This window comes from Uloborus diversus, chromosome 2, assembly GCF_026930045.1.
Source record: "Uloborus diversus isolate 005 chromosome 2, Udiv.v.3.1, whole genome shotgun sequence".
NCBI classification, from domain to species: Eukaryota; Metazoa; Arthropoda; class Arachnida; order Araneae; family Uloboridae; genus Uloborus; species Uloborus diversus.
Window position 1 is genome coordinate 90,968,010 of NC_072732.1, and position 27,384 is coordinate 90,995,393.

At 33.0% G+C, this 27,384-nt stretch overlaps 1 protein-coding gene across 2 annotated transcripts in view; it reads right to left on the minus strand.

The window, feature by feature from the left end:
- LOC129217167 (uncharacterized) overlaps positions 1-27,384 on the minus strand; it is a 269,302-nt gene that overhangs the window by 70,092 nt on the left and 171,826 nt on the right. For both annotated transcript variants that reach the window (XM_054851430.1, XM_054851429.1), the window contains exons 3-6: positions 20,801-21,073; positions 16,991-17,257; positions 10,729-10,904; positions 7,241-7,383 (exon numbers count right to left, since the gene is read on the minus strand). In XM_054851430.1, coding sequence (XP_054707405.1) covers positions 7,241-7,383; positions 10,729-10,904; positions 16,991-17,257; positions 20,801-21,073 — 859 coding nt within the window. The remainder of the gene's footprint in view (positions 1-7,240; positions 7,384-10,728; positions 10,905-16,990; positions 17,258-20,800; positions 21,074-27,384) is intronic.

Genomic DNA, 27,384 nt, shown 5'->3' on the forward strand with positions numbered 1-27,384 from the left:
AGATTTCGCCTTAAACAAACGTCAGCGACCGTCATCGCTCACTAGGATTGAAGTAATAAATAACATAATGCGTGTACCATCATTGATTACTAATGGCACGCAAACTACAACCTACTAATTTTCTGAAACATCATCAATCATGCAGCTGCTTATCTTAGACAGCCAGGGTTACTCCCATCAGAAGATACCAATTTTGCTGGCGTTGAGCAGACAGGAAGGGAAAATACATACAATAACGAAAAATTCCCTTTAAAACTTTGTCAAACTTACAAATTAAACACAATTTAAAACACGATTTAAACACAAAGGCTACGGCTTTTGTGTTTAAATCATGCTGTAGAGCAACACCTACCAGAGCTTCCAGAAGTATCTCTTTCCCCAAAACAGATTAGATGTCCCCCTATTATTTTTATTAGTAATCTCCAAATTTTAAAATTTGACACCTTACTACTTTGTTTTTTTCTTGCCTGATTTTTTTTTACAATAAAATGCTGTTTTCAGCATTTCATTGTGAAAAATAAAAAAAAGTTGAGTACAAAAGAATTTTAAAAGTATCTTCTTGTAACAATTGTAAAGAAAATACCCGATTTCTTCTTAGACAAACGTCAGCAACCGTCACCGCTCACTAGGATTGAAGTAGTAAATAACATAATGCATGTACCATCATTGATTACTAATGGCACGCAAACTACAACCTACTAATTTGCTGAAACATCATCAATCACGCAGCTGCTTATCTCAGACAGCCAGGGTTACTCCCACCAGAAGTTACCAATTTTGCTGGCGTTGAGCAGACAGGAAGGAAGAATACATATAGCAATGAAAAATTTCCTTTAAAACATGTCAAATGGAAAACGTTAAACAAATGGGAGTTTGTTTAATTAGTCTCAGAAACTGCCACTATTGAGTATTTTAAAGCACCATTTAAATTTTTCTTCCAATGCTTACAGCAATTTCCATAAACGGTCAGCTTCACGTTTAAACTGTTTTAAAGAAACTAATAGATTTTATTTCATTATGTAAAATGTTGTTATTTCTAGTAGAAACTTCAAACGCGACGAGCAGAAATTGCATTAATTAACTTTTTTTTAGCAGTTTCAAACCTTTTTTTTTTAAATGAAAAGCATAATCACTAACGTAATTCCTCTCAAAAAATTTCACATTCCTTAACAATGAAATATTTCTCTTGAACCACGTCAGCTGAAAAGTCCTTTACATGCTTTCATGTTTAATTAGCATTAAAAGATGTTCATCTAAGTTGAGGCATTTTTAAACATCAATTTTGAATTTTCTTTTAATTCTCATTGCCATTTGTATGCTTCAGTGACGAAAAATTAGCTTTTTTCTATAGCTTCTTTCAAAGGCGATGTTTACTTTTAAGATGTATGAACTATGACTGAATTCATTGCAGTTGAAAATGATTCTTCGCTAGATATGAAAATAAAATTATTTTAAATGTAAGAATAAATTTAATTGCAGGAATTAATTTAACAATGTAAGTATGAAATTCGCTAATATTTTCAAACGTCAAAATCGAATAATTAAAGTTAAATGACTTACTTTTTAAGAAATGAGCCTTATGGAAAGAAATAATGGCTATATATTTCCTTGCATTGATTTTCAAAAAGAAGAAGAAAAAGAAAAGGTCATAGCAGTAATTTTTGGTGTAGAATGATACTACTTTAAAATATAGTAATGGTGTATTGTCTTTGCGGATTGTTTCACTTTAAATGGTTGCACTTTCAGCTTTGAAAATAAATAAATAAATAAAGTGGAACCATGAGGCCACTTATTCCAAATTATAGCGTTTTCATTTACAAGGAATCGGCAAGTGAAAAGCATTTTTTCTACCGCACATTAGGTTAAACCGCACAGTTCAAGAAGCTGGGGCACAAAGCCCCTCCAAGTTCGATGGCGCGTCTTTTTCAAATGCTACGGAGAGCCCTCCGCCAAATCAGGTCAAAACCCTCAAATTAACCCCCTTTAAAAATTTCACTAGCGTAGTTTGCGTCATGGATCCCCCCCCCCTTCCCACCCGCCTCAAAGGCACCCCTACAAGATGTGTACATGTCGTTTTCAAAAGCGCTGAGGTCACTAAAACAATTGTGTAAATTTTTGAATTACGCACTATTTTCATGTACTCATAAAGGAAACTAATAAGTAAAATCACTGAAAAAAGAGAAAAAAAAATTGTGCATTAAAGATGCTTGAAAACTATAAATGCTAACTTGACTTTGTGAATTATTACACTTAAAATTGCTCCACTGAAACTAAACAGAGAAATTGAACTAAATGGGAATGTAGCGCCACTTTTCCGATTCGTAGCAGTAAAAAGAAAAACCTAGGAGCCTTCCGAAGGAAATTTGTACTGCTCATATTGATTAAGATAGTTTAAATTGTTGATAGTACACTTAAACGTGGTGACATCACAGAGTAGCACAAAAAGGGGGGGGGGGGGCGGGAGCAGAAGGGAGTCTTGATATCATTCCTTATAGGTATGATCGGCAGACCAGCGAAAAAACACACCTCCTCGTAATTTTTCTTTTTAAGCAAGGTTTCAAAATTTTTCTTAGGTAAGTTAAAAACAGCAACTTTCTATTAGTCCAGTCATTTTAGCCAAAAAAAAGGGATCAACCTCGGAATGCGAGATAAAAAGCTGAAAATTCGTATCTACCTTTATTTTGCTATTCTACATGCTGTCTCAAAAGTCTCCTAAAATCTCGTGTGCGCGTCTTAAGATATACAAGGTCACAAAAATCATTTTTTGTGTTGCAAATATCTCGCTTCCTATGGTTTTAATGATATAAACTTATATATTGTAGAGCATAAAATTCTCTGAAATTTGCGTATTAAACTTTTTTTTTGTACCATTAACCGATTTTGAGATAGAGTTCGAAGAGCGCGCAGCGCTTACACATTTTCAGCATAATTCAAGGTCAACCGTTAGTCCATATAAACAATACGCCGTTTAAAGTCGGTATATCTTTAAATTTTTTATAATTATGAATGATTTACATTTTTTATTCCTTATTACATCATATTTATTATTTTTCATCAATTAAATATATATTTGTTTAGTAACACTCACCAATTCGTGTAATTAAAAATTGTTGAGTGAAATATTTTCATTACATTTTAATAATATTCTAACATATACTAATTCCATTTCAAGTTGGGAAAAAATTTAAGGAACTAATTTTTTATTATGTCTATATATATATATATATATATATATATATACACATTTAGAAATACTGTTTTAAAAATTCATTGCAAATGAAATAACAAATAGGGGGAGAGTTTACAAAAACTGAAATTTAAGACGAATATGAATCTTAATTTTCTTCTTCTTCATCGACGTCTTCTGGTGGCTGAAAAATTTCTGATTCATTATCATTAGTTTCGTCGTCAACGAAATTTGTCTTCGGATCTTCAAGAACTACGGGGTCAAAGGTATTATAACTTGACCGCGAAAAGAAGGCGGATGACTTTGAAGCAAAAACCTCATTTGTATCATTTGTAATAGGTTTTTTGGTATTATTTTGAAATAGATAGGATTTGCGAGACCGTGCCTCTTACTATTCTATACTTTCTGGCAGATTCGACCTATTACGAATGATACAGATGTCAAGGTCATCCGACATATATCCACGGTAAAGCTTTACTATCTTCATCGAGATCACTCTGATTCGGTGAAGCATTGAAAAATGCTTGTCCATTACACTGACTACAAGCTGAAGAATACTGCAGTCCTGATTTCCTGCATCCACAGCGTGAATCAGAACCATTCTTATTCTTGCAGTTGCAAAATATTTTTTTGAGTATTTCATCTGAAGCTGGTGGTAATATTGTCGTAATCGATTTCAGGAATTTATTCCACAGTATCCAGCCCCATTTTTGGTACTAAATCGTCCCCTAACCAAGTTTGAATTTGATAATATACACGATTGATATGTTGATGTGCCGCTGCACTTGTTGGTGGAAGGCTAGGTAACTGCACAGGTTTATTGAGCTTTGTTGACTTGACAAATTGTGTGTAACGTAAGCGATCGATATTATCCTCTGATTTTGGCGCATTATATACTGTCAACAAGATGCATACTAAATTTTCATTTAATGATTGTACAGGGCATTTTTCTTGTTGAAGTTTCTCTTGTATTCTAGTGAAAGTATTTTTTTTCCCTTTTTCAAACAGCGCAGAAGTTGTGTCAGATCCACTGAATAAAATATGTTTTTTTTAAACTAGAATATTAATCGAAACTTTCGGAGGAGCATATTTGAGTTTTAACATTTCCTTTGCCAGTTTGTTTCAAGAAAACTTCTTGTTGGTGAGACTGAGTACGCCCAAACAAAATGACGAGAAAATCTATATCCTCCCCTATTATGACGGCGGTCTTTTAACGTTTTGATTCTTCAAAAGCTGTTTCAAAGCTAAACACATCTACATCATCTCTGGCCTGTTGTGATATAGCTGTTGTGTCGAAGCTTTTAATTTTTCAATAAGCATATTAATAATTTTTGTCTTATTACATCGATTTGATAAATTCTCTTGGCTAGTTGGTACAATCATTGTTTCGTCGAAACAAACTTCATATGATTTTGAAAGAGCAACAAACCTTCTTAACTGTTCCATTGCTTTTATGTTTTCACTATAGTCCGAGTAACCGTCAAATACAACAACAATTCTTGAACTGCAATATGTTTGCAAAGAATAATCCTTTTTCCATACGACGCGATGACAGTTGTCGTACTATCATATAACGTCGATTTCGTGGTTTTTCTTTTTCGAACATCGTCAAATAAAGGTGTTGGATACGGACTAATAAAGATATTCAGGGCCCGACTAACTAAAATTGAGGCCATAGGCCCACAATAATTTGGAGGCCCTCTGAAGATTCTATAGCGAAATACAGTTGCTAATTTATAAGTTTGAGGCTCAGCGGAATGCATTTTTGGCTCATCTTTGTCTATGACAGAACTAAGTAAATCATTTATCGTGTGCATTTATGAATCTCCTTCGGGGCCCTTCATAATTTTGTCAGGGTAAATTCAATGCTGGCAGAATGAATAAAAATTCTCCTCTAAAGAAGTTTTTTTTCCCTATTGACAAGCCATTACTTTTCTACTATTATTTTTAAAATATGGTGTATTATTTGTATAGTTGTAATGGTATGCATAATTCCTCAAGTAATTTGGGGCCCTTTGGAAAGATGGGGTCCCAGGCCCGGGCCTAGTTGTCCTGTGCGGTAATCAGGCCCTGAAGATATTCCTCGTTTCTTTCAAATTGTTTGCTAACCAGTTATTCTTTGAAACAGTAGCAATGGATCTATAGATACTCTGCAGTCGTTCATCTTCCGATTTGTTGACAGTTGAAACCGGTAAAACTTTATCAGAGCGTTTTAACTTTATTTCATTAAATTTTAAACCAGTTATCATAGTATTAAACCGGTCATCATCACCGTAAGGGCTGCGAGCTCTCTGCCCTCCATCTCAAAAACGGTTAAATGTATAAAACAATTGTATTGCAAACAAAATGAATAAACATTTTTTTAAATTACAGAATAGGTAAGTGTTATTGAACAAATATATATTTGATTAATGAAAAATAATAAATATGATGCACTAATAAAAAATGTAAATCATTCGTAATTATAAAAATTTAGAAGATATACAGACTTTAAACGGCGCATTGTTTATGGGGACTAACGGTTGACCTTGAATTATGCTGAAAATGCGTAAGCGCTGCACGCTCTTCGACCTTTGTCTCAAAATCGGTTAATGGTACAAAAAAATGTTTAGTACAAAAATTGTGGAGAATTTTATGCTCTACAATACCTGAAATATAAGTTTATAACATTAAAACCATAGGAAGCGAGATATTTGCAAAAAACTAATTTTTGTGAACTTTGACCTAGAATATCTTAAGACGCGGACATGAGACTTTGGAGACAGCATGTAGAATGGCAAAATAAAGATATATACGAATTTACAGCTTCTTATCTCGCATTCCGAGGTGAAACTCCTAATATGACGGACTATATTATATAATTCTGAAGAGGAAATAAGAGAGAAAAGTAAAGCCACAAAATCAACAAAGAAAAACAGTGAAAGAAAAGAAGAAAGATAAAAAGAGAGCCAGAAAACAAGGGGAAAAAAGAGAAACAACAGATAAATAAAAACAAATGATGGGAGCAAAGTAAATACAGGATAAGAAGAAGCCCCAATAAAAGTTTAGTGCAAAGCAAAATCCAGCATTTGTTTTGACTAGAAAATTCTGTTTGTTCACATGTTAGACAGGTTCATTTACCGGGTTTTTGTGCAACTTTCTTAGTAAAGTCATAAGAATCTGAAGCAGAGTTCTGCCATGTTTTTAATGTTTTTATGAATTTCTGAAAATTAAAATGTGCTTAGGTCTTAACTCACCCGTCAGACTAACCTACACGCATTAACTTGGCTTCACAGTTCGCGGCAAAAGACTTCTCAGAGGTGCTTGATGGCCATTCGACAAAAAAGCCGTAATTTTCCCCCGCACACGATAGTTCTTAATTCATTAAAAAGTAATCATTTTAAAAGGACTTTAAGACTAAAATTGCTTAGAATTACACATTAGTTTGTGACTTCACATTGAAAAAATGTTCATCGCCCTTTTAAATTATTATTTTTAAAGAAGTATATGAGTTAGTCAGGTGCGGGACAAAATGTCCGTTTTCGCGTGGAATGGCCCTTGACCTCCAAAACGACCCATAGGCAGAGGCGCTTAAATTTTTTGGAGGGCGAAAATTCTCTATTTGCCGAATGGAACAACAAATTTTGCCGAATGATGATAACTTTGCCGAATCGTTAGACACAATTTGTCGAATAATGATAGTTTTGTTGAGTTGTCGGATAAAATTCCCCGAATTATGAGAATTCCGCCGAGTCATTAGGCAAAACTTGTCGATGAAGGACATTTTTGGAAGGTCAAAGTGACCTCCTGTGACGTCCCATCCGGGCACCCCTGCCCATTTGCACCACCTGCTTGCGCCCCAGAAGAAAAGAAAACTTTTGACCAAACTTCGGGACCAAAAATGACCTCTCCAAGAAAGCAGAAACCATTTAAATGAAAGTATCATGCCACAGCTTCGAATGTGTCAATGAACTTGTTTGCAGCAGTTCACATTTAAAAAGCAGCCCACAAATGAAGCTCCAGCACAACTGCTAATTGAGATACAAATAGAGCTGAAAAGATTCGACTACTTACTTGCTGACCTCGAGTCGTACGCCGTGAGCGACACTCTTATTAGAAAGGTCATACTGGCAGTGCACGGTCACTCCTAGATCCTGATTCGTGACGATCATGTCGTGGTGTTGGATCACAATGTCGTTAGAGAATTCGCTGTTGCCCTACAACAGAAACGGAAAAAGCTATTTAGAAATCGCACCCATTGTTGTAAGAAAGAAAATTTTATGAATGGAATTTGACATGGTGAGAATGCGTGAGCATTTTGGGATGGCTTAGCTCATATGCATAAACGTCTCTCGCTCTCTTACTTTACGTGATCATTCAAGTCGTGAGAGCAGTGACTTTCAGTTTGTTGTTTCTGAGTCTTCAATGATGCAGACACTTAAGAAAGTTTAATAGTGAAACATTTAAAAACAAAACTTCGAAAACCACACTGCTATGTTGTTTTTGGGTGAAGAACTCACGCCAAAATAGCTATCAATCCTTTTTACTTCCACCTGACGAATAAAATTACAAAAAATAAGAAGTACTTTGTATGATGCTTTACTCACACGTTTCTATCCTTAAAAATTATTATACTTTTGAAAACCATGCTGTTACGTTGTTTTTGCGCTGAACTTTCGTCAATATAGCTCTTATTTCTTATTACTCCCATCTGACGCGTAAAATTGTAAAGACAAAAACCAATCTTTGCAATACTTAACTTACGCATTTGTATATTTAAAAAAAAAAAGGTACTTTACATTTAAAAAGAAAATTTCGAAAACCATGCTGCTGCATTGTTTTTGCGCTGAGCTTTAGTCAAAATAGTTCTTTATTCTTATTACTTCCACCTGACGCGTTAAATAATAAAAATAATAACCACTCTTTACGATGCTTAACTCACGTGTTTCTGTCCTTTAAAAAGTTATTTTGATTTACTCGAGGACGTAGAATTTAAATAGTAGGATATCAGATCAATCCATATTTTTTATTTGACGATTAATTTACTTATATTCATTTTGCTAAAAATGTAGAACAGTTCAAGAGAAGTTTTAGTTATGAATGAATATGTAAGCATAAATTATTTCAAAATAGCTTTAGAAGACAATTTTGAAAGACGTTTGAAGTTGAACTAAATAAATTTAAAACTAATAATAGAATGGCTAAGACAAACTTGCTTAAACATTTTCTAAGTAAATTAAAACGAGAAGAAATATAAATAAATTATATTCTATCACATAAGAAATTTCAGCTATCGTAACCTTCTAAAATAATTTTTTTGTTTGAATTCTTCTCATTTATAAAAAGAAAATAAAGTAAGTAGTAAACATATTCTAATTAATTGCAAACGAAGAGAAAATATAAATAAATTATGTTCTAGTAGGTATGAAATTTCAGCTGTCGTAATCAGCTAAAATAACTTTTGTATTTAAATCTCCTCATTTTTTGGAAATGAAAATGAAAATGTAAGGATCGAATTATGTTGCATTAAATTTTGGAGTAAAATTATTTCCCTTATCCTATGGGCGTTTTTTCCTGATCAGGACGAACAATATCTATAGTCAATAATGAAAAGTCTTGTATAATTTTAAATCAACAAAAGATTTTAAATCAACAAAAATCGATATTAAATTTAATGACTCGAAACGGGCCATTAATTCAACTGAACGCATTCACACAAAAAAAAAATAAATAAAAAAAATAAATAAATAAATAGATAGATAAAATAAACTTGCTACCGGACGAAATAGAATTAAAAATTACAGGTGTCCCACCATGAAACTCTCACCCTCCCCCCTCTCATTTCAAAGTTTTCCAAAAGGGCATAATTTTTTTTATAAACTTTACAAAACAAATGACCGCTTGCATAAATGTGTTTAATTTTTAAAAGGCAGGGGAGAGAAGCGAGGGGGGGGGGGGGTGAGAGAAGGTAACTCATTGACGTTATCGCTCAAGTGAGGGTCTGTACAACTCTCACAAAAATAAAACTATCGAACATTTTTGCTTGCGAAAAGAAACAAAATTCTATGCTCACAATCTTGCATTAGATCTTTTAATTTCAAAAAAGTGATTTTTCATATTTATATCAATTTTCAACGGAAAAAAGTGAATTATTTCATTTCATAACTTTACGTGCAATCAATTTTGAGATACATTAAACAACTTTGATTTATTTTCGTTAACTATTTTCACACGGAGGAAAAAAAATACTTCCATAAATTACCACGTAATTTCGGTCCCAATTTTGAAACCGCTCATGTTAAAGACGATCACTGACTGCACCCATAACTGTTAGCCTCAATCAATGACTATATCCATAACTGTATAAATGGAAGACCGGTAAGAAGAACCGTCTGGAAGAACATGTGGTTTTCGTCTCGTAGCGGAATAATCCCCAGCCTCGTTATCACTATCATGATCGCCCAAAGATATTGATCGGACTTGAAACCCTGCCTTTTGCAAGATGGGATTGGTAGCAATTACCCAGCAATCTTTAAGAATGATGCTAGGGTGTTACGGCAAATTTATTTAACGAAAATGATCGTAAAAGGATATCACAAGGAATATCAATGTCTTAAGCATGCGCGTAATTTTAGAAATAAACATTTTGGATTTGCGCCGGGAATGAGTTTGTGGAGTATCTTACAGCTTGTAAATATTTATTGAGAAATTATCTCTAAAAGGAGCAAGGAATACTTTTAGATAATGATGAAAGCGCTGAAATTTATGAACCGCAAGATGTCTCAATTTTATTAGTACATGCATAAATTTATTACTAGAAATAAAGAAAAATAATAATGCGCTTTTCTTAAGAGAGACAAAGAAAAAAAATCTTATTCAATGTTTTGCGTAGGCTTTAAAAAAAATTGCTAATAATTTTGAGTTGAGGTATAAAAAATAAAGGAAATAACTGAATGAATTATCTTTACAAATTGTAATTCTAAAACATTAATATTAAAAAATAAACAATCAATTTCTGGTTACATCTTTGTTCTTAAGATCACAGAGCTATTGTTAGAAAATTCCTGATAAATGCAGTAGTGGTTTTGAAAGCAATCATATGCACCACAACTTCGCTGTGAACGAAGTACTTGTCTAAAGTTTAATAGTTATCAAACCACTTAAAACTCACAGAGGAAATTAACAATAGAAAAGGGACTATGAAGCTTGTCCAAATGTGAAACAAAACAAATATGTAACTAAGGAAGTGTCACTATAAACTAATAATGAAAGAGCTGATGTGTGCACCACATGACTTCCTTTTACTCCAATTTTATGTCATTCCCCCATTATAGGCAATTTTAATGTGATTCAATGTATTTTTCAAAATAAAAAAAAGTTGTACCGTAATGTGTCAGTATCATAATTAATAAAATTAGTTTAAACTCATTTTGTAATGAGTTTTGCCTCTTTTTAGTAACGATTTTGCAGCATACGCAATGAAACTTTAAATAGTCGGTAGTAATTGGAAAAACTAAATTAATAAACTTTTTTATTTTCTTTTTTCTGTGGTGGATACCTACCTCTTGTTTTACGTCGCAATTTAGGTCGTGGTAGGCCATCCTGATCTCGAACTCCATGCTATTGATGACGTCCGTAACACAGGAGTTGGGGCGGGACTTCACATAGACTTTGCCGTTGAAGACTTTACCTGTCCGAACGAATGCCACCATTTCCCGCGATCTACACTGGATGGTCACTGAAATTGAAACAAAAGATTTATTTATAAAGCATAATTGCGGCAAAGAAATACACTTTTTTTATCAGCGTTTTTAAGAAGATATTTCACATTTGTAAGAAGTTGGTTTTTAGATATACTAAGCATATTTATAGAGCATAAAGAACATTTTCTCCCATTACATGAAATCATTTATAAAAGCATTAATAACATAAAATAAACTTCAAATTTCAAACTACACGCTTTTTTGGAAGAATAAATTCTCAAAGAGTTTTAAAACATAAAATGGATCAATTAAACTAATTTTCAGCAAAACGAAGATACGAAGAAACTAAGAAAACAAAGATTTCAGCACACGCACACAAAAATTCATGAAGCCAACATGATTCAGTGAGTTGTTTTAAATTCATGCGTTGGGCATTTCGGACCAAATTTCGCCTTGTGACTAATTTAATGATTTGCTACAGGAGTCGTTACAATTAGGATCCATTAAATTAGTTTTTGGAAAAAATATCATGCAGAAACATTTCCTGCTCGTTCAGTTTAGCAGTGCAAACCTAAAAGCCGAATCGTCAAACCATCCACCTTCTTTTTCACTAAACACGCTTAATAATTTTGAAAGATACATGATCATTTAAGAATTAAGATTTTAGATCATTTATGATTAAGATCAATAGTCAGTTTACACTACTATTACTGAGGCATAATTCTATGAATGACTTTTATGGGAACGTACATTCATCTAATTGACTTGAATCAAAAGAACGACGTGGTGGCTTGACGACTTGATAGGAACATATCCATCATAGTCCGTTCGGGAACTCTTTTAAAATACCTATGAAAAGGGGGTAACTAATAATGATGATAGTGGTAGACTCCATGGCGTGAAATAACCATACATCGTCAAATACAAAGGACGTCACAAGCTATGCTCACTTGCAAAAGAATTATATCAGAACATATTGTAACTAACAACTCACTGAATAACCCACATCCGAATTCATTTCAGACCAGAAGTTTCTGAATTAGCAATCCAGAGCGGACTTCGTTAATAACGCATTATAACAGCTATCTCATAGGCCCCTGATAACCAAGTATAATTGTCATGTACGCATGTAGTGGGCTCCAGAATATCGTGACTGACTCATGGTACAATAGAACAAAGTTTCTTGCCAATTAGTCACGGTTCTCGACTTAACAGTGGTTGGAAATTTATAGATACCCAATATTAAAGGTAAACAGTTGTTCAACACACGCTCCAACAAGTCGGTGGTGGCAGTATAGTGAATTGAGGGTGCTGTTATCACGAACATCTGCGAAATCGTTGATTGCGGCAGATCCCATCATCAAAGTTGTGCACTATTTTAACATCACGACAGACCAGTTACGTTCTCATATAGATCTTGTGTTCCTCACTTGGAAGGAACACTTGTATCAGGGCAAAGCGGTCTTCCGTATCAAAGTCTGAAATTGCTTTGCAATGGTTAGAGTAGGGTGCGAATGAACTCCAGTTCATTCTCCGGCAGCTTCACTTTTCAGCTTTTCATTCTGCATTGAAAATATTGTGGACTAGAGTTCAAAAAACATTGTATCAGAATATTTGTCAACTGCTTAAACGATGCATGTATTTCTGAGCGAAATATTTCTCCTAAAATCTTCTATCGATATTAAAGTAGGAGAAAAATGCTTATTGCTTCAAAGATAGACCATGGCAGTATTGAAAAGGATCCCCTTTTCGGCTCTTCAATGTAATGCATGTTAACGTAAATTGAGGGAAATAGCAATAATATTATTATTAAGAGCTTCATGCATTTATGTCCTTCCTTTTTCGTTTTCCTACTCTGTTTTATTTTTGTTCGTTGAGAATCTGTCTTTTTTATTAATTGAATGGTTAGTTTTTTTTTCTGCTGTATTTAACATTGTAAGTAACATTTACAGGTTACTTAAGAAGAAGTTGTACCGTCACAAGAAAATTTTATGGAAATACAGTTTCCAAGAGATTTTTAATAAGTACTGTAGTTTTTTTTAGTGTGTACAGAATAAAAGTAAAATTATGCATAATTAATTCTTTTAGCCGAGAAAGTTATGTTAAAAAACTATTACGGACATGAAAGAATCCGTTCATTTAGAAACTAAATGTTGCTGTTTTTACATTTTGAAGCTGATATGAAGTTGGATAATTCGAGGAAATAGACATAATCAGACAAAAAGAAAAAAAAAAAAAGATAATACAGCCGATCGCACTTTAATAGAAATTATGCATGATAAAAGCAAAAACAATGTCCAACCACTTTAAAAAATGTTATATTTTTGCGTATTGTAGAAAAGAAAATACATATATAAGATGGAATAAAATAACAAAACAACAGCATTCTTTAAAAAGCTTCATTTAGCTTATAATGTATGTTATAATTTTGCTGAAAACGATAAATCTAATCACGTAATTTCAAGAAAAAAAATTAAATTGCATTATGATTCGTTTATAATATTATACTTAGAACTATATTTATTTCAACATTTTTTATGTATAGCTTTACAGACTTATTCTCAGACCGTTGTTTTTAAAAATATTTAATTGAATAGGAATATATAATGGACATATTTAAAAACAAAATTACGCCATTAAAAAAATCATTCGTCTGGTTTGGAAGTGGAATTAAATTAGCGTGTTAGAGCCCATTTCTTTCTTTTTCTAAACGGCTCCAATAAAGAGAAAAACAAATTAATTATTGAAGAATTTTGGAAAAAAACAGTAATGTAATTGTTTACAATTAAGCCTCGGCAGTTCTTTAATTTGCTTTAAAAGTCTGAAAAGCTTAAAGCTTAGCGTAAATGGCAAAATTAAGCTTTAAATCGATGCGTCAATTAATTAAGCTCATTTTTATTTCCGCTTCAGTAAAACCAGATGTCCGCATTATGTAATGAAGGTTTCCTATTTTTAAAGACATATCTTATAGGTTGAATTTTTACTTATCTTTTATTTTAAAATTTCCACAATTAAGAGATGCTGTTATTGATCTGCAAAGAGGAATTTTATGTTTCAAACTAATTAAGGGGTTTAGATTAGCTGATGAACGTTAATTGGACTTAGGAAATGAATTTTTTAAGCTTAGTAAGTGAAAGGAATACTAAATCTTGGGGGTTTTTTTAAATTTAATGTAAGATTTCCAGCCTCAGGCTTTTAAAAAATTGCTGAAGACAGTAATTAGTTATTGCATTCATATAACATCTAATGCAGTAACTAAAAGCTAGTGTCCAGCGACAAAACATTTGTGCAGGTAGTCAGACCATGGATTGTATGGAAAGGCAAATATCCGGTTTACAGGACGCGTCTACTATTAGTTTTTAGGGATGTCAGAGTTTGTAAATGTATATTAGGGGGGGGGGGATCTAAATTAAGCAGAGTCTCATTCAAATGAGCGGAACAACCGCATCAAATTTTTACTTTTCCCCCTCATTTAGATAGACTTGTCTTAACTGGACGTTTGCCAATTAAATGCAATCTGTGGTTGAACTGTATGGCAGTTAAATAATATTCTGCAAGTGAAAAATGTTGAGAAAATACGAAAAAAGGAATTTAAAATTGATGAAAATAATGAACTAGTGAACACAATACATTTTAAATGAAATTAGTAACAATTAAAGTATAGGAATGTGAGGCAAAGTGAAATATCAGGGCAAATAAAAATAATGGAATATTTACTCTGTTTCTAGCGCCACTTATCTTGTAATATTTTACCGATGAAGAAACACATGTTGGCTATTCCTGTTCAAAAGAAGTTACGTCTGAAGGTCAAAAAATGTGATAATACAAGCAGTTTTCAAAAATTGACACTCATGTTGTTGTAGTCTGTTGTAAGTTTACATTGTTATTAACATTTTAACTATTAATTGAGACCGAGAAACATTCGGTGCAATGTTTAGTTGTTTAATATTACGCTTTTTTAATTTAATTTTTTTGTTCAATTGGTCAGGTGCACGCTGTCTTAAGTGAATGAAACAATGTGAAATAGTTCATTTCGTGTACTTAATCATTTATTAAATTACTAACGTATTTATTTATTCATTGATTTATTTAGCAATTTACATGTTAATTTATTCGTTTGCTTTCTTATTCATTTGTTATTTTATTCACATTCATTTTCTCTAATTAATTAATTAATTTATTTATTATTCGTCTATTGTTTCATTATCTTTCATTTTTTATTCATTCATTCTTTTATTTAGTCATTGATTTGATAAAGAATTATTTTTAACCATCAAAGAAAAAATAATTTCATTTGAAAAATATTTTATTTTTCGCTTTGCCTTGTGGAAAAAAATTTAAAATTTTCCACTTTTGAAGGTATAAGTTTACTGCCAAGAATAAAAAGTAGTGTTTCAATGTTTGACTAAAAACCCCATTGTTATAAACCGTAATTTTCAAAACTAATTTCCGGTTTGATTGGTTGAAGTTATCTTAACTATTTCACTTTGCCCCACGTTCCTTTACCGTAAGAATTCTAGATTCGAACCGAAAGACAAAATTTGAACAAGACTCCATTGCAATAATAAAAAAATTTGAATTCTGAAACTTTGAATTCAAATTATGTTTTTCGCAATCACGAGTTGCGACAAGACCCTACTCATTAGAGTTATTGTTTCTAGAAATGGCTCCCCCCCCAAGCATGTTCCTCCTCCTGGGTGGTTATGTGTGTATAGTTGTGTGTGTTCAGTTTTAAGTGTGTGCACGTAGGCCTGTGTATGTGTGTAAAGGCGCGCGCATGTAGGCGAGGGTGTATGAGCATGCGTGTGTAGGACATGGACGCCACCACCCAGCTGAAGTGAATTCCGGGGAACAGTGCTCAGGACCAGAGCAGCCGTGCCACCGCCGGTGGGCGGTGGTGCTGCTGGTCCAAGCTGAAAAAGGAACCACAACGTCAAGGACTGTCAAATGAGAACAATAAGCAATCGTGATTGCTCAATAATAAATAATAATAATAAAAATAATAACAATAATAATAAATAATAATAATAAATAATAATAATAATAAATAATAATAATAATAAATAATAATAATAATAAATAATAATAATAATAAATAATAATAATAAATAATAATAATAATAATAATAACAATAAAATAAAATAAGCTTATTGCATACTAAATGAGTTTCATTAAACAATAAAGGCAGCAAATATCTCTCACAGACAGAAACGAGTATGAATGCTTTTGGATTTTTCGATTAAAAGGCTAAGTATTTCGGAATGCGTCGTGAAATAAATGATTTCTTTTTTGAATGCCCACAATGGAGGTAAGCTTTGTCTCTGAGAGCATTCGTATCAAGTGCTTTATCCTCTTTGGAATCTTATTGTTTATATCTGTAAGGTAGACCGAGTTAATGAATGTAATTTATTTCGATATTATATTGTATTTCAAAGTATTTCGTTGCATGGATTTTTGTTCATTTAGGCCCCACGCCAAACTTTTTTTTGCACATAATTTATGCGAAAGAGATGATTCTTTTAGCGTGGAAATTAATAAGTATATTTCTTAAATCATTGCTAGTTTTCAGGTGTATATCAGATTAAACAAACTATACCATATAAATTAACTTCTAATCCTGAATTAAAGCAGTCCTCAGAAGAGTTGGAAAAAGGCAAACTGGAAAATGGAAAGTCTATACCAAATCACGATCTAATTTCTTTTTATTTGAAAGACTGAAAAATGTAAGAGGCATTAAAAAATCATATTTTGTTCAATCTTTTTAAGAACTTTTTTAATCTCGGCCTTTTTTTTTTGTTCATGTTCGATCAAGATGGATCCTAATATTCAGAAACTAATATCTGGAAAACAGATGTAAGTATTAAAACAATCATCAAGTAGTAATAACTAATCCTTTGTTAATATATTTTTCTTCTTCTTTAGGTTAAATTGCTTGAAATTTTCATGTGTTCTGGCCCACGAGAATCATTTTAGTATGAGATGCGGCCCTCAGGTTAGAAAAGACTTGGCACCACTGAACTAGACAAAGTTTTTACGCTCTCCTGCAGAGTAGTGATAATGTGACTGACTTTAGTTTGGCTTTGTGGTACATAATTTTCATACATAAAAATAAGAACTCACCATTGTAACAGGCTGCTATCTCATATGTCGAAGCCCCATGTATCTCCAGGTAAGGATCCTCGATGTTTGCCAGAGTTGGGCTTGCTAAGTGACTGAGACGGCAGACGCTGTTATTGGGATCACCCAAGTCGAAAGAATGGCAGCGGTAATTGACACTCAGACACTTTTTGCGGCATCCTTCCAAAGTCTTCACGTCTCGAAACACGGCGTCAACGGTTTTCAGTATTTTCCCACCTACTTTGTGAAATTCGCACAGTCTGACGGGTGCTGTGGGGAAAATAAAAACAAAATTACCCAAAGTTAATTTTTTACGTTCACAGCTTTCAAAATTTTGGAGTCTCAGAGTTTAATTAAATTGAAAATTTATTACTTTGCTTGAATTTTTCGTTTCAAGCTTTATGCTTTCCAGAAATTAAATAAAATTTATTATAATGATGACCGACGATACAGTACGATTAAACTAGAGCATATGCCAAAAAAAAAAAAAAAAAAAAAATACAACATCGAAATAAAAAATAATAATACGTAAAGGAATTTCTAATTGAGTGCTAATTGATGTGAAATATTCATTTTAAGAAGGTAGCTATGCATTTTGATGTGATAAAAAGTAGTGATGTTTCGAGAAACATAAAACAATCTTGGTTTTATTTATTTTTACTACTGTACAGATGAGAAGTAAAATATGTTATGTGCCTTAATCTAATACTACGTACCTGAAAGTTTCATTTTAATAAAAGGTTCTAAAAAATAAATTCAAAATTCTTATATCTGAGTGATGAAGACTACGAAAATATTCATCATATCAATTAATTTTACTCTCCTTGTATATTCCGTACGTAAGTTACTCATAAGGCAACTTCTTTTCCTAAGATTTCAAAGAACGAACTTTTCATATTTTCTAGTGAAGTAAAATAAATGAAAGAAAAAAAAGAAGCAAGTTCCCACTACATCTAAAAAGCATGCATTTTATCTCTCCGCTTTTCAAACCAACTTTTCAAATCAAGTATTCATACTGATGAAGACTACTCTTGATAATTTGTTTCGAGCAATATGATTATATATTTAACTCCGCGTAAAAATGTAAGCTTGTTGAATCTATGTAGCCTAAATGCAAGTTTTTTGTTGCCTTGAACAATGTTCGTTAATTTCGCTTGAAAAATTTAACAGCGAAATTTAGTAGATGCACGAAGCTTCTATTTTAAAATAAACGTGAAAATACACATGAAAAAAAATCACATAGAAAAATATCGTCTACATAATGAGTGGAATTTCAGTTGCTTTCTTTTGATCATTGTTGCAACATAATGGGTAATTTTCTCTACACTGTTAGAATTTTGAATTCGCGTAAACTAAACATATTAATATATAGTAAGAAGGCTCATACTTAATCGAATATTTAAAATATTCTACATTTAGATAAAAGGATTTTTTTTTCCACAAGATTGTCAAGTTTCCTGAAAACGACTTTGCTATGGGTTGAAAACTCTATGTTTAAAAAAAAGAACTTCTTTCCATCTTCCAAGAGAAACCTTTTTATCTCCAAAACTGTTAGTCTTGTTTTCATACAAAAGAACACATTCAACAAAACGAAGTATCGAAATCACATGCTGCAGAAGTATGAAAATTATATGCTTCAGAAGTATAAAAAATCACATGTTGCAGTTATGTTAAAGTTCAGAACCCAATTTTTTTGGCATTAATTTGCTGCTGGTTCCCTTGCTTCCGTAGAAAGTGCCTTTGGTACAGGATATAAAATCTTACTTGAGCTCTTTACGTAACCGCTCCAGTAAAATGACAGGCTTTTTTTCTTGCTCAGAGATGGTGATAGATGTGAATACATAACAGAATATTTTTTCGTGATTATTTATGCATTATTTTGTCAGTAAGTGAGACGAACAGTTTCTCCCGTTATTATCTTGATAGTTGAAAGTAACGTTTGCGAGGAAGTTTGAAAAGGGAACGAGATTTTTTTTCTGTAGGTACCACAACAGTTGAAAATAACCTTCGTAATAGTCTTTGCATGCAGCACGAAAATTGTTAAAGCGAAAACTACCCGTGTAGCCCGTTATGTTCAATGTCCCGAATCAAACAACAATCTTCCAAAACAACGGTGACAGCAAACCCCGCTAAGTCGCAGACAAACAAATCACTTCTCCACTAAAAAATTACTAAACATTCTTCTACATTCCGTCTGTTTTTGCAAATAGATGCATGCTAATGGTTTGCAGATGCATGCTAACAGTCTCAATGTTACAAATTTGGAGTCAAATATTCAGAAATAGGTTTCTGACCAGTAGTTGCAAATTTGACTTATACTACGCATCTAGTGATGATAACAATAACTTTTAGTTAGCAATTTTTCTTCCTTTTCCATTTTTTTCGGGTGCTGTCTAGAGAAAACTTAAGTGTATACCAATCAAATTTTATAAGTGTTTTGGTCCGCGAGATTCATCTTAAGCCTCTTACACGAGGTGGTTAGTTGAATCAACATTTTGAAAAAGTTGCTAATCAACTAGTTGACTCAAGTTTTTCGTTGCCTTCACACGAGGCAACTTAGTTGGTTTAATTTTTCTTCCAATAAGCCGAAATCGATCAAGAAATTGCCCACAAAGCTGTTAAAATTTAAGGGGGTTCAGGACACAAATACTGTCAAATTTTGCATTTTTTACTCATTTAAAAAACTACTCTTTTTTATGTTTAAAATGACGGTTAAATCTTGCTTCTATCTTAATTAGAAAGAAAAATATAATTATTTTTGCTACATGCATTTAACTAATGTTATATTTAACTCTAGAACTTCAAACGCGTTTTTCTCCATGATGGAATTTTCCCTCATTTTTTACATTCAAACTATTTTAAGTCAAGTACTGAGAAAGATAAAGTAATGGAATTTAGAGCATATCTTTTTCAAACATTACTTTAATTTGTATTCGGCAAATTAAAAAAAAAAAAAAAATACATTGACTGCAAAAAATGTGATTTTTTTATTTCTCGAAACTTTTCTTCAAACATTTTCTATTTTTTATTGAATTAATATTTTTTAAATCGCCGAATCAAAATAAAAGCTTAGATATTCGTGCATAATTTTTTGAAAACAATTTTAAATTTGATCAAGAATATTTTGAGTTTAAGCGATTTAAAGCAACCTCATTAAAAAAAAAATAAATTTAAATACATATGTACTTTAAATATTTATGTTATGATTTTGCTTATTAAATAAATGGTGAATCAATGCAAAATGCATGGAGCATGGCCCCACTGAATTTCACTTACGCTTATAGGCCGTGACAATCGCTGAAACTCATGGCAACAAAGAAGGCGCTACTGGAACCCCTGTTTCAATTACGTTGTCATTGATTGGTGGATGCAGGGGTTTCGTTCAGTGCCTCTTGCGGTCAAAATGGGCGACGCCCAATCAAAAATAAACAAACTTTGAAACGTTGACATTGGTTGGTGGATGCATGAGCGGATCATAGTTGCATCGATTTAATACAAAAAAATCATAATTTCTCAAGGCCCGTTAAGCGTCAGCGGGGACCATCTAGTGGGCCATGCACGGAGTTAATAAGAAACCACAATCAAGAAGCAAAACACGCTACTTGACAGTAGCAGACTTAGGAAGAATGCATCGTTTAGCCCCAAGATGGCGTGCGCGCCGCTACTGATTCTACAACTCAGGGCTATAATGTGACGAAATCGTAAATGTGAGAAGCGTCCATCGAGTCAAATAAAGATTAATCACCACTAATCGATATCAAATTATTTCCCAACCATTGGAAAATCAACTTTAGTAAACTTTTAAAAACTTACGATCAACGCAGTTGCTCTCAAGGTATACTGTGCCGTCTTCAGCCGGTACGAAGAACTTGGAATTTTGGACGGAATGTCGGTCGACGTCGCTCAACTGGCATTCTTTCAGAGCGCCGTGGTAATTGGCGGAACGGCACTCGAATTCTTTTTCGGACAAGCAGAACTCCATGCAGCGTTCCTTGGTGGACACATCCGAAATGCTCTTCCTCGTTCGTTCCAGCAATTCGTAATTGGACACGCGCTCGAAAATCCACTCGCGATTGCATTCTACTTCTGAAAAGATAATTTAAAAAAGTATAATTAATTCTACAGATTTTGAAATGGTTTGATTATAAATTTTAACAAATGACTAGATTATAGAATAGTAATATGGGTCAGGGGCGCCCCGAACTGAAAGTTTTGAGAAGGCGGAAAGTCTCAATTTGCGAATGAAACTCCAAATTTCGCCGAATGATGGTAATTTTGTCGAATCGTCAGACAAAATTTTCCGAATAAGGAAATTTTTGGGAGATCACAATGACCTCCCGTGACTTCCCATCGGAGTGCCACTGACAGGGGTATGGATACATTGAAAACTACTGTTTTCCTAAGAAATAAATAGGCACCTTTCTGCAAAAAAGTTGAGTAAATCAATCAACAACGTTTTATCGCACAAAACTAGCAGAATACTGCACACACGTGTTTCGTGGTTACAAATAAACCCTTTTCCAGTGCGAAATAGGGAGCTTTTAGCGATAAACAAAACAGGCCAACCGAACCCCGAAATACGTGTCTGCAGTATTCTGCTAATGTTATGCGAGAAAACGTTATTGATTTACTTATACTGCTTTTATAATTTGCGACCAACTACAAGTACATAAGACAAGGAAAAGAAAAGTGGCGCAACTCTAGTTGAGGAAAAAAGATCCAGTCAAGGTCACATCTGCATTTTTCACATTCGAATCAACACCATTTAATACAAGTTAAAGATACTTGTTATTGAACAGTTTTTACTTTATATTATTTTCATATTATATCATAACCATTTTAATAGTGCTTTTAGCGAAGCACTTAGTCTCTCCAGGGGTGCCCACAAAGGGGAGGGGGATTATGGCGCAAGTTGCGTCATCAAAATTTTTGCTGGGGGGATTTTTCAAATTTATTCATTTAAATTTCTTGATTTTTTTTAATTTAAATTATTTATTTTATTTTATTCTATTTATTTTTCATTTCATTTATTTATTTAGTTTGTGTGGGTACATGTCATTGGCGTAGCAGAGCACTTGTCTAATAAAATAATAATAATATTAATAATTAAAAATAAATAAACAAACAAATAAAAAATATTTTTAAAAAGTAAATAAAATTAAAAAAGAGAGCTAAAAATATACAAATTTTAAAAAAGGAAAGAGATGAGAATAGTTTTGGGGGGATTTGAGCCATTGAACTTGTGGGGGATGGGCACCCCTGAGTCTCACTATTTAACCTACTTTTCCTTTCACCTGCTTCACTTGGCGACCACATTATTTTCCGCCTTGTTTGGTTCAAGTTACATGGGAAATAAATATTTAGCCTTATTGTTTTATAAAGTTACTTTTGAATAAACAAAAGCCACTAAGCAAGGTTAAAAGTTCCACTAAAATGTAGATGATTCCGTACAATAACGTCTATTAAATCCAAGAAACCATTAAAGGTGAATGACGACATAAAAAACAATGAAATTTAAAATAATCCACCAAGTAAACTGATCAACATTGAAAACTCTATTTAAATATAAAATATTCAGGTAAATAAAGATATCAAAGTCGTCAAAAAATAATAAAAGTTCCGTTAAAATGGAAAATTAAACCATGAGAAGGATATATATCGGAGAAATGATCATTATTTTTCTGTTTCCATCAAGGCAGAAATAAAACAAATTTTCAAGCGCCAATGTACCACTAGTCTACATCCTTACCAATACCATGATGAATATCATAAAAATATGCAGCAAATAAGAGCAGATATGTACATACATAGCTTTTATATATTAAATGGGTTTGTTAACCCGGATGTTTTGCTTCTTTTCAACTTTTCATGTAATTTCAATTCATGTAATTTAAAATTTAAAAGATAAGGAAGCAAATAGAATTACGCTGGTTTATCTTTTACAACTCTTTTGCCAACAATTTTCTTGATTTTTTTTTTGTCATGGATTAAAATGAAAAAAAAAAAGTATTTGCAGCACTTTTCGTATTTTTTTTTAAATTGAAAATCTTAAAAAGTCTAAGAATTTTTTTTATTTTGTGCCAACATATTACGTGAATACTCAAGAAAACTCCCAAATTATAACCGAGTAAATAAAAAGGAAAAACAAAATCAAAGACTACATCGATATGTTAAAAAGAAAAAAAAAACATATGTAACTGTTCTCCCCTAAACTAATCTTCAAAAGCAAATCAAATCAGATAATTTCCATCACTGAGCTTTTTGTTTGTGCATTTATCATATTAAATAAACGATATTGAAAATTTTACAGCCAGTATTTGTTGCAGAAGGCAAATTTCTAATGCGTCTTGTCAGCATATAATAAGCCGAATCCTCTTTGCCAGCAAGACAATACCGAGAAAAGATTTTCCTGGATGCCGAAACTTTTCCATTGTGACCACAATGTATGGGGAAACGGAAGGAAAACCAATAGATCAATAGGAATTCCCCTTCTGCTGTTTACCTTCATTATATCGGACGGAGTTGGGATAAATATGTCGGACGAGAGATTTTCCGGTTAAATTACCAGGCATTGTTTTTCTTTGCTGTCTACCGCCTACTGTGCACTCACTGGAAGCAGAAGTAAAGTTTTGTGGCAATGTTCTTTAAAGAATTTCCATCGCTATTCCCAGAAGATTTTACAGATCCATACCGATAAATTGGTGGGTTTTGGAGCAATTTATCAACGTTACGATTGATCAGGAAGCTCTGAACATAGCTGCGGTTGAAAACATTTCGTAATTGTGATAGTATTATTTAGGATTGAAAGAAGCAAGTGAAATAAAGTGGGGGGGGATGCAATAAATATGTTTGGAAAATATTAATATTTTTACCAGTTGAAAATCATGATAGGTGATGGAAAATAGTCGAGAGTAATCAAATCATTTAGTTTTCGAATAGACATGCTTAGACATCATTTTTACTGACGATAAGTCATTAGTGTAAGTCACTGAAATTCAATTACTATTTTTCTGTGGCAAAGCAAAAAAAAAAAAAAAATTTTTAAGAAAATCTCACAAATGTCAGCCTAACTTTTCATTCTAGTCTGGACTAAATAAATTTTAGTGTTTTCGGCTTGCTCGGATGTACAAATGTATGAATATGCATAATTTTTTATTGTGCAATCGTATTGTAATTTTTGCTGGTACTAATCGATGGTGAAAAATTTAATTCTCTTAAAATGGATAAAAAGTCTCCAAGACATTTTAGTTCTTGCGTCAGTATTTGCGAAAGCATGTACGAATGTACCTAGAAATCTATGAATATTTGCTTAGTTGTTCGATGGAATATTATTTTTTATCGGCCAATAGAAATATTGCATTTTTAATATAGTGGTGTAGATAAAAAACAAGAACAACAATTTTAAGCAAATTATTTTTCACAATCCAACAGTAATAACATGTTTTAATATATTAAGGAAGCGATAAATCAGGCAGTAGCATTTATTGTAAAAATAAATAAATAAATAAAAATAAGCTGATGCAGTATTTTAAATATTGCTAGTGGATATAACTAGTGGAAATTAGGGACAGAGCATTTTCTGCGCGACTCTGGAAAAACCATTTTCGCTAAAACAAAAGATAAATTTTTTTTTTTTTGAGCAATCACGATTGTTTATTGTTCTCACTTGACTGTTTTGATGTCCTATCATTTTATTTTAACACCGCCACCCTCTTGCAGCATCACCGTCGACCGGGTCCTCACGATGCTGCTCCTATAACGAAAGCCGTCTCCAGGTTGCATCCATGTCCTACACACACGCGCATACATATGCAACTACACACACACGCACACATACACACACAAACACATGCACACACAAACACATGCACACACATACACATATACACACGCATACATACCTACACATACACATATACACACGCATACATACCTACACATACACATATACACACGCATACATACCTACACATACACATATACACACGCATACATACCTACACATACACATATACACACGCATACATACAGACACCTACACATACAGAAAAACATACACACATACATACACACAAGTACTCACACATTCATGCATACATACAGACACCTACACACACACATACACAAAAACATACACACACATACACACAACTACTCACACATTCATGCCTGCACACAGACACAAACACGTATGCCTACACACACATACCCCCCCCCCCCCACGAACACGTTCATACACACAACTACCCACACACTTATGCCAGCACAGACACAAACACACATAGCTACACACAAACACACATACTCCCACACACAAACACACACGCCTACATACACACACTCGTGATTGCGAAAAACATAATTTGAATTCAAGATGTCAAAATTCGAATTAATTTTTTCATTATTATTTTTTATTTTTAAATACTAGAAGCAATGAACGATATAAGAGCTTTCTGAAATTACTATTGCCACAATGAATGATAATGTTAAAAACATTGCGACAGTACGACAAAAAATCCAAGTGTGATCAGCGCAAACTACGAATATTCTAGCGAACGAAGAAAGAAATATTTTTGTTTCCGCAAAAATACTTTCGTTTGGGAAATTCCACAATAAGGAGGATAAGTGTAATTGATAACTGTTGCTTTGTCATAGAAGAATGGCTAAATTAGATTGCTTACGATTCTCCCACAATTTATAAGAATTAGGTTAAGCATTAACTTTATTTATTGGTGCATTTGGAAAGTAGAAATTTAAACCACGTTTTCCTAAAAAGTGCATAATTCTTATTCAAACTTTGTTGATAATTCTTTTTACTGATTTCTTGATTGCAATATTTATATACCGTACATATCATGCGCATATGCGTTTTAAACTTATCTGCCCTTTTTAAAATAAAAAGCAACCCTCCCCCCCAAACGGAAATGGCAGTGTGTTTGAGGTAGCTAGTACCACTCAAATATCAGTTAATCGCATATTGTATATAATACAATATGCGATCTTTCTATTGTATTTCGCAAAAACTCTCCCAAAACATTTCGGTTGATTCATCAGAGAGATAATACTTTAATGATCATACCTTATTTTTCGATTTTTTTATTGCAAACATGAAGCACTTTCCTTGAAAAAAAAATAAAATAAAAACTATTCACCAATAAGCGTTTTTTTTACCCCATTTTTTTTTTAATCTTCGAGGATTTACCGCAAAGCAATAATTTAAGAAAATTTTGAAATACATTATTTAAACATAATTTATTTATTACTAAGGGGTTCCTTGTTTGCTTGTCTTCCCTTGTCTCCCTGTTCGCTTTGTTTGCCAAAACTCGGCTGGTCCTTCCGCTAGTTCAATGCCGCCAGATAACAGTTCATGATTTCAATGCTTATACCCCTAGGTGTCTGGAACCTTATCTCCACCCCCTTCAGGGTTAAAGGGGTGAGACAGGGCAAAATGGCTTCCCCAGAATGTCCCGTATTCAACGGTACCAGTATTGACATGGTAGAATTTCACAGTCTGGAGGAGATATGGTTACAGACACGCAGACAGACAGGCGCGAGCAGGTTTTAATAGTATAGACTTTAGTTTAGTTTTCACATCGAAAAACATTTATCAAATGTCAGAATCTACTGTTAATTGAGCTTAGGTATAGAAACAACCTGCGTTATAATATTCAAAGTCATATCCGTAGAGTAAAGATGTAACATCAACGGAATCACACAAAAAGAGAGATTAAATAACACTGACGGTTAGTCACACTTCTCGACAAATGTCAAAGACTATGTTCCGTTCACAAGAGAATAGATAAGTCCGTAGGAAATAAATGGACGGAAAAGGAAAAAAAAAAAAGGAGAGAGAGAGAGGAAAGCTTTTGAAAGAGGAGTTCATTACCTCTGGGGGCAACAGCAACGTTCCAATAACAACTGTCTCCAAGAGAGGATCTCAGAAGACTAGAAAAGTTTGGGTTAGTTTTCATGAGATCCAAGTGTGAGAAGTTTGTTTTCTTTCGAAGAAAGAAATTCTAAGTTCGAATCAAATGATTTCATGCAGTTGAAGTATTTGTTAAAATAAAATTAGCGGTATGATTTTGTTTAAAGTAGAGTTAGATTTTATTGTGTTGTTTAGTGAAGTTAAGGATGCAACTTGATTGTGCTTAACTTGGAATAGTATTTTTAACTATCCGAAAATCCTTGTTGATTTTTTAATTAATTCAAACCTTGAAAACAATTTTTTAATATATATGCCGCATTAGATCTTTCAATTCAATAACAAATAATGCACAAAACGTAGTGTCTTAAATAAACTTGTGTATATAAGTACAGATGCCAATTTCCTTAATGGTAAGGCTTCGCGCTTTCACGTCGTAGATTCGAGTTCGATTCTTGGGTTGGACACGGTCAAA